We start from the raw sequence: 12293 nt of genomic DNA, 5'->3' as shown, positions 1-12293 counted from the left end.
AACGACAGTGTTGCTTCTAACATTCTTGGTGAAAAAAAAGTTGTTTTTTCTATAAATCGTTTTTCAAGCTATGGGACAGAGGGAGTGAATATTACAACCTGGATACACACACCATATAAATACTTACATATAAGACATACTTATTATTGCTACCAAAGAATGTAGTAAAGCAGCATCGAGGGCGAAAGTCATCTTCTGCTCGCGAGCTCATTTTGAGTTCGTGATGAACAGTAATCCAAAAATATTAGAAAAGTCAAAAAAAATATTTGTTTTGTGGCGAACGTTGACAGATGTTTTGAGTGCTTGCAAAGTTTCATCATAAAATTCATGGAAGTCGTGAGAAAAAACACAAAATCAGCACTCCAAAATGTAAAAAAAACACTTTTGGAGCATCGTTTATATTTTTGCCATGACTTCCACGAATGCCATTTCATATGAAATTTTGTGAGCGCCGTCAATGTTTGTCATAAAAAATTCAGAATTTTTTGATTTTATTTTAGTTTTTTCGGGTTTTGCTGTTCACCCGAGCTCATTTGAGATTGAGCTCCGAAACACCACGTCCTGTCAAGGGTGATGAAACTATCAAAGGCGTCTTATTGTTGTCGATGAAAATAGTCGAGAATATTTTACTAGATCCAAAATGCCACAGGATCTTCAGCTAGGAACTACTTAGTGGTTGCATCAGGTACTCTGTAGTATTCCACCCGAAAGCTGTCGCGAGTCGTGAGGTCGCCGTTCGTGTCACGGCTGAGATAGCATGCACTTTGAAAATGTGTTTCATTTTTCACCGGGCCATGTTGGGCAGCGGCGGGCCGCGCGGTTGCCTCTTGTGTGGGGGAGGCAGGATTCAGAGTGGCGGTTCTGTATCCCGTGATTTGAGGAAATAACAACTGAATAATCACAGTGAAGAAAACGGAGTGCAAGACTTCCTATAACAGAGAAAAATACTAACTCACTCCAAGATCAGGATACATTGAGGTTAAACAGACATCAGGGGATTACAGAATCTGAGCGACATAGCATCCCAGTAATTAAGATCTATTCCTAATAATCAGAAGGCGATGACGGCACTCGCTGATGATGGTGCTCAAGAGATCCTGCGTCTTGCTGGGCCAAAGACGCCTCCATTGCTGCAGGAAAGTAATGTGTGAAAGATGACGTCAGTCAGTTGGATGTTCCGGAGAGATTCCTGTCTGAACGAGATGGAACGCGAGACTCGTGAGACACGCTGGCGCGTCACGTACGTCGCCGACCTCGTCACGGCACGCGTCCTCACCGCCGCCGCCGGCGAGATCGTCCTCTGGCACGGCGCGCTTCGTATGGTCCTGGTTGACACGCGTGGCGTGACGGTGGATGCACGATATCTACACGAGGGGGAGTGCATCGAGCCGGATCAGATCATTTCCTTCCCGTGTCACCGGGCTAGGGTTGACAGTGCGCCATGCACGGAGACGCGGGAGGTGGGGACATGCATGCCGGTGGGGGAGGGGAGGTGCCATGCAGCGGTCGGATGTGGTACATCTGACACCACGAGAGAGGTGGATCCATGGCGGTCTCACCGCCACAGCGGGCCCAGATCTGACCAGGGGGAGACCGCGGGGCGCGGAGAGGGAGCAGACGCATCATATCCCTCCCACCTACCTCCATTATTGAGAGCCGCGACTCTCATCTCGCTCCGCTCTTCGGGCACCTATGGGAGAAAACTAGGGTTTGCCATTCCTCTTCTCCCCCCTCGCGAGATTCCTTCGGGTGGTGGCGTGGCAAGGTGGGCGGCGACGAGCGTTCGTTCGCTCAGGTGGCGGGTGCTCGCGCGCGCGGGCGCGGTGCTTCATCCGCATCGATGGGGGAGCATGGGGGAGGCAGATCTGGCAGATGGCGCGACTCCTCGACGCGCGGTGGATTCGGCGGTGGACGCAAGACGGCGTAGGTGAATCCCTCTCGCCACATGGTGTGACAACGCCCAGATCCGCCGTCGCCACCATCTGGAGGGGCCAGATCTGGCGGAGGTACTGAAGATCGATGGGAGGCTGCGGCAAGGGCGATGGGTGGAGACGCCAAGGCGCGGGCGAATACGACGACGTCGACGGCTCAGACAGCTTCATCGGCAGCGGTGGATGCTCCAGATCCAACTGCCAAGGTCAACGACAAGCTCTGCCTCAACTGCAACCTCCCAGGTCACTTTGCTCCTCGCTGCCCTACTGTTCGTTGTGAGAAATGCAATAAGCTTGGGCATATGGCGCAGTTGTGTCAGACTCTGAGGCCGTGGGAATGCGTACCTTTGTTGTGTGGTTTCCAATCCTCTGGGCAGAGCTTTTTCTATATCCCTGATTTGTGTGTTGCTAAGAAGAATGAAAAAACGAACAATGTAGTGATTTCTATTGTGGAGGGGAGTGCCACAGCTAAAGAAATTGAATATGAGTTTAATGGCTTCTTTGCTCATAAGCCTGGTAAAAAAATGGAGCTGTACAGCTCGTCCCATTGGTCATAATCAATTTGTGATGAAATTTCCTAATGCTAGTGAGGTGGAGAGGGCCTGTTGCTATGGGAAACGCCTACCTGTGAAAGATGGGGCTGCTGTGGTCAACTTAAAGCCCTGGTCAGCTTCTGTTGGTGCTAAAGGGGAAATGGAAAAAGCATGGGTTAGAGTTAGTAATATTCCTTTAGAGAAAAGATGTTCTAAACATGTTGCATATGCAGGAGGGTTAGTAGGTATCACTCTTGAGGTGGATGAATCTACTCTGCATAAACCTGAGTACGTTAGAATTCTTCTTGGATGTAGAGAGCTGAAAAAAATCCCCCCCACTGCTGAGGGCATGTTGGGGGAACAATTCTATGACTTTTATTATGAGGTTGAAAAAATTGTGACAGCTGGAGGAGAGAAAAATCAGGCCTCTGTCACTGTGGACAGCAGTGCATCACCCTCTTTCCCAAAGAAAGCCAGGATGATTTCATATCCTGCTTCTTCTGATGGGCAAGGGGAAACCGGTGCATCTGTGATGGGAATTTCTCTTCTCAAAATTATGATAAGGGGTCACAAAGATTATCTGCAGTAGCTGAAAGTGAGGAGGAGGGGGAAAGCGATGAGGGAAATCATACTGAGCTTTTGCTCGAATCTATGGCCAGAGAATATGCAGCTGAGAAAATGTCTTATCCTGAATCACCAGCTGAAAAATCTTATGAGGAAAAAACTGATGAGATATCAGGGGATGAGATGGAAAGGTCTCCTAATATTGCTGGCAATATGAAAAAAGGTGCTTGGGATATTATCCAAACTCCTATTCCTCCATCTCCGATGTTTATGCAATATGTTGATGACTCTTATGGAGAAAAATTTCCTCCCTTGTCAGATTATGTGGTGTGGCCATCTCTGCCTCATATTGTGCCTCTTGATGAAGGGTCCACTGAAGGGGGGGATAGTCACAGTGTTTACACTGTTGAATCGCCTTCTGGATCGCCAATGCATGAAAATATGGCTCCTAAAGGGCGGGCTTCGTGCAGACAGTTTCAGAAACTGGAGCGCGTGGAGGAGACGGCCACCAACAGACTAAAGAAGCGCGATGCTGAAGGTAAAAAAATATCCCACTTGAATAATCAATTCTCTGTGTTGGATGATAGTGCTATTGTTGCTCGGGCTGCTATGATGGGGGTGCATATTCCTGATGATAGCTTTGACACGATAGATATTTTGCGTGAATTAGAAGTATCTAGAAACTTGTTACATGATAAGAGGGTTGAAACTAACACTCCTCCTATTACTATTAATGATTGGCTGGGTAATGATATCCCCTTATTATTAACTTGGGATAATGAAAATGTAGACGATGATGAGCCTTATATCCTGGTACAGTCTAGACAAAAAAGGAAACATGCTCAACAGAGGAAAAAAGTGAAGGTCCTGTCCCCTCATGATATGGACAAACCTGTAACGAGGAGTCAGATAAAAAATAAAGATGGTAAGTCTGCCCTGAATCCTGGCAGACCTACTAGGGAGAGGGGGAAACCTGCAAGATATAAATGATAGGACTATTATGGAACTGTAGGGGGGCAGGCAAGAAAGGCATGTCTACCTGCCTCACTGATATCATTAATGCCAATGATGTGGATTTTATTGTCTGCAAGAGACTATGAAAAAAAATCATATAATCCTTCCTATTTTAGGAAATTGGACCCTGAAGGTAAATTTAAATGGGAAGGGATTCCTTCCAGGGGTAAATCAGGAGGTATTTTGGGTGGTGTCAATAAAGACAAATTTGATCTTATCAATGTTAAACATGGAAAATATGTCCTTCAAATGGACCTTTTTGATAAAGGTAAGAAATGCAACTGGGCCCTGCTAGTGGTGTATGGAGCAGCTCAGGATGAAAATAAACCAGAATTCATTGCAGAACTGTCTAGTATGTGCAATAGTACCCACATTCCTTATTTGGTGGGAGGAGACTTTAATATCCTTAGGCACAGTGGAGAGAAGAACAAGAAAACCCCCATGTCCCATTTTTCTGAGGTGTTCAATTCAGTCATCCACCTTCTGGGGCTTAGAGAAATCAGTATGTCAGGAGGGTGTTATACTTGGTCTAACAAGCAGGAGAATCCTACCCTAGAGAAGTTGGATAGGATACTAATGTCATCTGACTCCGAGGACTTGTATCCTCTTGTTTCAGTTAGTAAGCTAGTGAGGGAGTTATCTGACCATAACCCTTTGTTGTTGAATGGGGGTTTGGCCTCCTCTAGAGCACCAAGTAATAGGTGCTTTAAGTTTGACAACAATTGGCTTAATAACCCAGAGTTTTTGCCTCTGGTTGCTGAAATTTGGTTGAGACCTGTATATACCGAGGACCCTATTGACACTCTGAACATAAAACTGAAGAGAATTAAAAAATTCTTTAAAGGGTGGGGCTCCAATATTTTTGGGCATAACAAGATCAGAAGAAACATCATTAAGCTCGAACTGCAAGAGCTGGAAGGGCTTGAGGAGACTGTTGGGTTATGTGGATAGGCCTATACTAGAAACTGGAAATTTTGCTAGAGCTCAGTAACATGTATGTGGAGGAAGAGCTGTATTGGCATCAATTCTCTACTCAGAGATGGCTCCTGAAAGGAGATAACAATACTAATTTTTTTCATAAGGTAGCAAATGGCCGCCGAAGGAAAAATTCCATGATTTCACTGGAGTATGGTGCGATCATTGTTGAAGGGACTAAGAACCTCCTGGCGCATGCTACTGAATATTATAAGAATCTCTTCGGACCAACCACTGGTAACCTTTGTCGTATTGATGAAAATCTTTGGTCCCATGAGGAAAGGATATCTTCTGAAGACAATGATGAACTGACTAAACCCTTCTCTATTGAGGAAATTAAAAAAGCCCTATTCGACATGAAATCTAACTGGGCACCTGGGCCCGATAATATTCCGGTTGAATTTTATCAACATTGCTGGGAGGTCGTAGCTCCGGACCTATTTGCTCTGTTTGAATGGTTCTATGAGGGGAAACTGGATGTGCAAAGGTTGAACTATGGCATTATTACCTTATTGCCTAAGTCAACTAATGCTAGTAGAATACAGCAATACAGACCAATTTGTTTATTGCGTTGTCCGTACAAACTTATTACCAAGGTCATGGACCTTAGGGCTGGAAAATATGCACATAAACTGTTTAGCATACAACAAAATGCTTTTATCAAGGGGAGGCATATAGTAGATGGCATTTTATCCCTACATGAGATTATGCACTACACTCATATCAAAAAACAAAAAGGAGTGATTCTCAAACTTGACTTTGAGAAAGCCTATGACAAAGTCAATTGGGACTTTTTGCTAGAATGTCATGTTAAACGTGGTTTTAACCAAAAATGGTGTGGATGGGTAAATCAGATCCTAAGGAATGGGATGGTTAGTGTTAAGATCAATGATGAGTTAGGACCATATATACAGAGTGCTAAAGGGATCAGGCAAGGTGATCCACACTCTCCGTTCCTGTTTAATCTTGTGGCAGAATGCCTAACTAAGATGATGACTTCGGCCCAGAAAAATGGCCTCGTCAAAGGGTTGGCTTCTGATCTTATAAAGGATGGAGTGGGGATTTTGCAATATGCAGATGATACTGTCATTTGCTTCGAGCATGATATAGATAAAGTTGTTAATGTGAAACTATTGCTTTATTTGTTTGAACTCATGTCCGGATTGAAAATTAATTTCGACAAGAGCGAAATTATTGTTATAGGAGGGGATAATGAGACTGATGCAGTATATGCTGAGATGTTTGGGTGTCAGGTGGGTTCTTTACCTATGAAATACTTGGGTACATCGATCTCCTACTCCACTTTGAAGAATATAGAGTTGGATTTCCTGGATGCTAAGATGATAAAAAAACTAGATGCCTGGATAGCCTATGCTGCTTCATCTGGAGCTAGGCTCACCTTGTTAGGTTCGAGCTTGGATGGGATCCCTTCTTGTCTTATGTGTATGTTCTTGTTCAACAAGACTTTTATTGATAAACTGGATAAACACCGGAGAAGATTTTTCTGGAAAAGAAAGAACAAAAAACGTGCTTATCATATGGTGAAATGGGCTAGGGTTTGCCGGTCCAAAAGAAAAGGTGGGTTGGGGATCAAGGACCTCCATAAGCAGCACATTAGTCTGTTAACTAAGTGGTGGTGGAAGCTTGAAACTAAAGATGGGTTGTGGCAGCAAATTATTCGGGCCAGATATTTCAAAAACAAAACTGTGGCTAATATTCGTAGTCGTTTTTCGGATTCCCCTTGCTGGAAAGCGATTATGAAAGTTAAGGAGACATATATGGCAGGAAGGGCTGTCAAGATTAATAGTGGTAACTTGGCTAGGGTTTGGCATGACCCATGGTTAGATGTTGCGCCCTTGTGTGAAAAATTCCCTACCCTGTTCAGCATGTGTCAGGACCAGGATGGGACTATTGCTGATTTTGTGGCAAAAAACTACAAGCTGGGCTTCAGGCGCAGGCTGTTTGGGGAGGTTAATGAACAGTGGGAGTGGGTGATATCTGAGGCAAAAAAATATGCTTTAAACACTACCCCTGACACTGTGTTTTGGAATCTCTGCAAGAACAAAAGATTTACCACTAAATCTGTGTATGAATGGTTGGAGAGGGATTTAGCTGGTCCTAACTATAAGTGGATCCGGAAAGCTAGTATCCCATTGAAAATCAAAATATTTCTGTGGCAGCTATTTCAAAATGCTGTGCTTACGCGGGATAATTTGCGGAAGAGGAATTGGCCCGGGAATCCTGTTTGCTCTTTCTGCACTAACATAGAAACTGCAAACCATCTATTTTTTACATGTCCTCTTGCTCGAACAGTCTGGGGGACCCTGGGGCTCACGGCTGGAGCATCCTGTTGCCCACGGTCTCTATGGCAAAGTTGGGCGTGGTTATATAAATTTTTCCCAGGTGGAAAAAAGTTCTACATGATGATTATTGCTGCTTTGTGTTGGGGGATCTGATGTCTTCGAAATAAAGTCACTTTTGACAAATATAATGCTCGTTCTCCACTGGAGGCTGTTTTCAGTGCATGCTCTTTTATGTTGTATTGGGCAGGACTGCTGAAAGAAGAAGATAGGTCGAAGTTTCAGGCGGGCGTGAAGAGATTGGCTTATGCGGCAGCAACTCTGGCGGACAGGTCTCACTTGTGAGGTGTGATGCTTTTGAAGGATGGAGATGGGATCCAGATCGGCTAACCTGCTCGTTTTCCAGTCCACTGGGGTTTGATGCCCGTCCTGGAGTGATATGTGATTTTGGAGGATTATCTCTTTATGCCCTGAGTAGGCTATGTAGCCTCTCAGGTTTCGCACTATTATCTTTTGTGGTTAGGGTAGTGGCTAGTCAGTGTCGTTAGGTTTTCGTCCCATGGCGGTTGATCCGTTTTAGGGTCTTCTTGCGGTGGGTTTTCTGTCGATGCTCCAGCTCGCTCCTCCCCTTTCAGTCTTATTTTGGGTTTGTTGTCTTGGAAAACTACTGGAACATTGTATTTCCGTTGATTGCAAAATTAATGGAAAGGGGTGCGAGCCCGGTTGGAAAAAAAAAGTTGGATGTTCCAAAGAGCCCACCAAACCCGCTGTAATCCCAAACCAAAGATACTCGATGCTCCAAGTCGGCTCAGATTTGAGCCATGTAAGCATGTCTTGGACTGATACAGAGTGCCAATTCCAACCCAAAACCTCCCGAATAGAAGGGGCAGACAAAGACAGCAATGAGAAAGCAAAGTGCTATCAGTAGGCCCATGTCTATTTAGTACTTGTTCTTTTGTAGGGATTCTATTCTATCATGGAGAACCTGCCATGTTAAAACCAAAATCTACAAAGGAATTTTTAGCTTCCAGATTTGACCAAATATGGGGTTTGGACTCCCTGATAGGAAAGCCAACGATACATAAATTTTGTGGTATAAGTTTTGTTACCAGTGAGCTCCCATTACAGCTTCACTTCTTTCAAGAGTTGGCAAATGTACATATAGAGATGCAAGTTTGTTTGAATTTTCACGACTCAGGTTCTTTCAGTAGCTCCAAAGATAGCATACCAGGACAAATAACCATCTTACAGGTAAATTGTTCTTTTTACTCCCTAAGATAAGAGGGACACACAAATAGTAACCAAACAGTCACTACAGAAGCATTACATGAACGAATAAACTTCTCCCAGTTACACTGAGATGCTCAAGACTGCCTACCAAAGATTATTCAATAGCACGTAGTACATATATGGGAAAGGATAGTTTACTCACTGTGAAGGGGCGCACCTAACACGGTGATCACCTTACTGAAGCGCTCCGAGGTGATCTGTGCCCACTCACAGACCCTCGGTAAAATTCTTTTGAGACCTTTATTCCACATAATTACCCGCCCATATTGTGTTTGTGACCTTTGGTTCTATCGTCAGCTGCTCAAGAACACAAGCATTTCCCAAGATACAACACGCCAGCTCAATCTGAGCCTTGTAACAGCGAAATCCGCTCATGAAGACCGTCTTGAGATGATCATGGCGGCGCATACCCGCCACCTCAGCACTGGAGACACCACTGGATATCATATAGAACATCTGCATTGGAAGATTGCAATCATTTGGTCAAACTAATCCAAGTACAGTTCTTTTCTGAAGGTCCATATATTAATCTTTCTAAATAAATAAAATTGCACTCACATGCAAGTGCAATGTCTCCAGTCCGGGTGCAGCATCCAACAATGGGCCAGTTGAAGAACTTCATTATCGTAATTTGCTTCTCTACAATTTACTCTTAGTTGGCAAGTCATATGCCTCAAATGCATAAACATGCCCTGTGGTCTTGCTGGCAGCTTCTGCAACTGAAACATGACCCGGACAAAAAAGATGACATAACTGTAACACCAATTTTGAAGAACTATATATGAGGTAAGCAAAAAAAAAAAAAACTTGGCAACCTGTGGATATTTTGATATAACAGCTTGCATATGTAATATCTTTACTGGCAAAATGCTTGGAACTGCAGTGAATGTGTGGGTCACTGCTTTAGTGGCCATAAACATTATTGTTGCCTTCTCTAATTTTGAGCAACCATGAAGCACTATAGAGATCACTTCCCCTCTGTACTCAAAATGAGCAAGATCAACAGCATGAAACTCAACCGTCTTGATATCCCTTGTACTATCAATTAGCAAATGTTGAAGTTTATCGAGTTTGTGTGGTACACTTAAACTAGTAACACGAGAGCAGCCGATGGTCTGCAAGTCCTCAAGTGCTGAACACTTTGCAAGCAAGCCAGGAAAATCCCCAAATATCTGAACAGATTTCAGAACAAGATTTCTGAGTATTGTAAAGCCACATATTCCTGAGTGTGGCTTTATAGAAACAGCAGCGAGAAACAATGACTGCACAAATGAGCTATCTTGAGCATCTAAGGCCTCAAGAGGGAAGTGGTGAACTCCATATAATGGACCATCAATTATTAGCAGATCAAAATGTATTATCTTCGCCTTTGATGAAATGGCAAAGGAAATCCACCTGTCAAGATGATTAGAGTCTTCTTCGTGCAGGCCACACCTGATGCTGAACTTGTTGACTCCTATCCCACTATGTTGTTGAATAACCGAATCTACAGTCTCAATGAACTTTGCTTGCTTTATTTTGGTACTATCCTGAGCAGCGAACTCGTCATTGGTGTCAGAATCGGGATCACTGGGATCATCAAAACATAGGTCGCAGTGGAATCTCCAGAGCATTTTCCAACTTCTTGAAACAATGCTTGTCCTCACGGCCTCTTCCAGTGGCAGCAGTGACATTATAACAGGTTGAACCTCCTGCGACAAGAAAGGATATGAACTATAGGTGGGTTGAATTTTGACTAGAACTCACTGCCACCGGTAGACAAAATGAGGATGAAAGTGTATATATTTGAAAAGAGAAATCCGATGCAAACTGCAATTGTTTTGCTGTAGTCTCACTCAGTCCTTGATGATCTTTTTAGAAAGTTGATTCATATTCATCCTGATTAACAAGTTAAAAGCAAGATGCCCTAAAACATGAGGCAGGAAAATCATGAAGTGGTCAGTAGTTGAAGCCCCGAGGCAACGACTCAAACAGAACACCAAATATTTCCCCTCTACAGGTTCAGATCCGTGGAGAACACAGCAGGCATCACACCAAAGATCAAAATTTTCAGTAAACACTTTATTTCCCTTGCTGTAATGGTAGGGGGGAAACAGAGTAACTGAGCTGACGGAATGGAAGTTACCAGCCACTTACCACGGGCAGGTCCTCCATCCGGAAGGACGGCGCGTCGGCGGCGCCGCGCTGGAGCTCCAACCTACTCAGCTTGCCCGCCACCGCGGCCTCTTCCATGGGCTGCTGCAGTGAGGGAGGACCCACAGGTTAGTTAATGGCGACAGGAACCCCGCGTCAGCAATCGATCGATCTGTCAGAAACCCCTGCGGGAGAGGAGAGGAGAGAGGATGATAGCGCAGCTTACTTCCTGATCTAGAGGAGGAGGAGGAGGAGGAGGAGGAGCAGGGGCTGCTTCGTCTTCGCCGGCTCCGGCCACATCGCTGTTGCTGCTCCAGTCTGCCGCTTTCCCTGTAACAGCAACCAGCGGCCAGCGCTGTGTACCACAAACCGAGAGTTTTTCCTTTTCTTTTGAGAGAGCAACCTTGAGAGTTTGTTTTTTAGAAGAAGTTTTGGAACCGGAAATTCGCTTTGGCACATAGGAGCATATGCTCCTACCATCAAAAAATATATTTCAAAATGTTAAAAAAAACCCGAACACAAATTTGACGCGCACATCTCAATATTGTATGTACGCACGCCAAGTTTCATGAAAACCCGATTTTTTTATACGCCTTGTGTAAAAAAGACAATTTTTTTTCATGAAAAGCCTTTTTTAACACTAAATTTTGTCTTTTTTGCATGTGACACAAATGTTATCGGTTTTCGACCGAACGAGTTTGTATGCACGTAGAATGTCGAGATCTACGCGAGAATCATTTTGTCACAGAATGTCGAGATGTACGCGAGAATCATTTTGTCAGAATTTTGTGACATTTCAAAATGTGTTTAAAACATATTTTAAAATCCAGGAGCATATGCTCCCATGTGCCAAAACGTCACTCTCGTTTGGAACGATTTTCTTCGCTGGAGTGCACAAAGCCACAAACCGAGAGTGTTGCTTCTTTTAGGGCCAAAATGTCCAGGAACCAACATGCCTTAAAACATTGAGATAAACAAAAATGTTGGTTTTTCCTCTTTGAAAATACCGATTACAACATGGATATACAGGCACCATACCAAATTACCAATACGTGCACATTCATAATATGTCTACTGAAGAATGTACTAACAGATTATCAAGATCGCTGGAGTCGTCACACAAACATCTTGCTGCAGACACAAATGTAGTCTCCCGTTGAAGAGAGAGGACGTCCTACACATAGATATCCAGCTGCACGTGAACACGTCATCATGAGTTGCCATTTCGCCCCGCCTCGTCATTTGGAGCTTCCCCATGCATGAAAGGAATTGATCTGAGGCGGCCGGAATCGTCGCCCCGGCCAACGTCTTCTCCGCCTTCGGTGAAGGTCGTCGCCGCCCAGATCTCCACCTTCGGCGAAGCTCTAGCGCCTCTTCTGGCCTCCTTGCCTCCATGGCATCTTCACGCAGCTCCTGGCGCCTCCCTGCCAAGTTCTTCTACCCTGAGCGCCATCCTCGCATTGCCACGTTCCGGCGACCGCCGCCATGCCCCGTGCCCTCGTCTGCTTCCCCGAACGTGCCTACATGTTCAAGGTGAGCAACAATCCTGCGTC

At 44.6% G+C, this 12293-nt stretch overlaps 1 protein-coding gene and 1 pseudogene across 1 annotated transcript; one reads left to right on the top strand and one right to left on the bottom strand.

The window, feature by feature from the left end:
- The first annotated feature begins 1434 nt into the window (after positions 1–1434).
- On the top strand, positions 1435–8084 carry LOC141027898 (uncharacterized). The gene is made up of 3 exons (XM_073505503.1): positions 1435–3251; positions 3348–3566; positions 7568–8084. The coding sequence occupies exons 1-3, from the start codon at positions 3116–3118 to the stop codon at positions 7660–7662; spliced, it is 450 nt and encodes a 149-aa protein (XP_073361604.1). The 5' UTR covers positions 1435–3115; the 3' UTR covers positions 7663–8084.
- Positions 8085–8562: 478 nt separating this feature from the next.
- LOC109749895 (F-box protein At3g59000-like) lies at positions 8563–11117 on the bottom strand (annotated as a pseudogene).
- Positions 11118–12293: the final 1176 nt, after the last annotated feature.

Source organism: Aegilops tauschii, chromosome 7 (genome assembly GCF_002575655.3).
Source record: "Aegilops tauschii subsp. strangulata cultivar AL8/78 chromosome 7, Aet v6.0, whole genome shotgun sequence".
In the NCBI taxonomy this organism is placed as follows: Eukaryota; Viridiplantae; Streptophyta; class Magnoliopsida; order Poales; family Poaceae; genus Aegilops; species Aegilops tauschii.
This window is presented reverse-complemented; position numbering and strand designations above follow the sequence as displayed.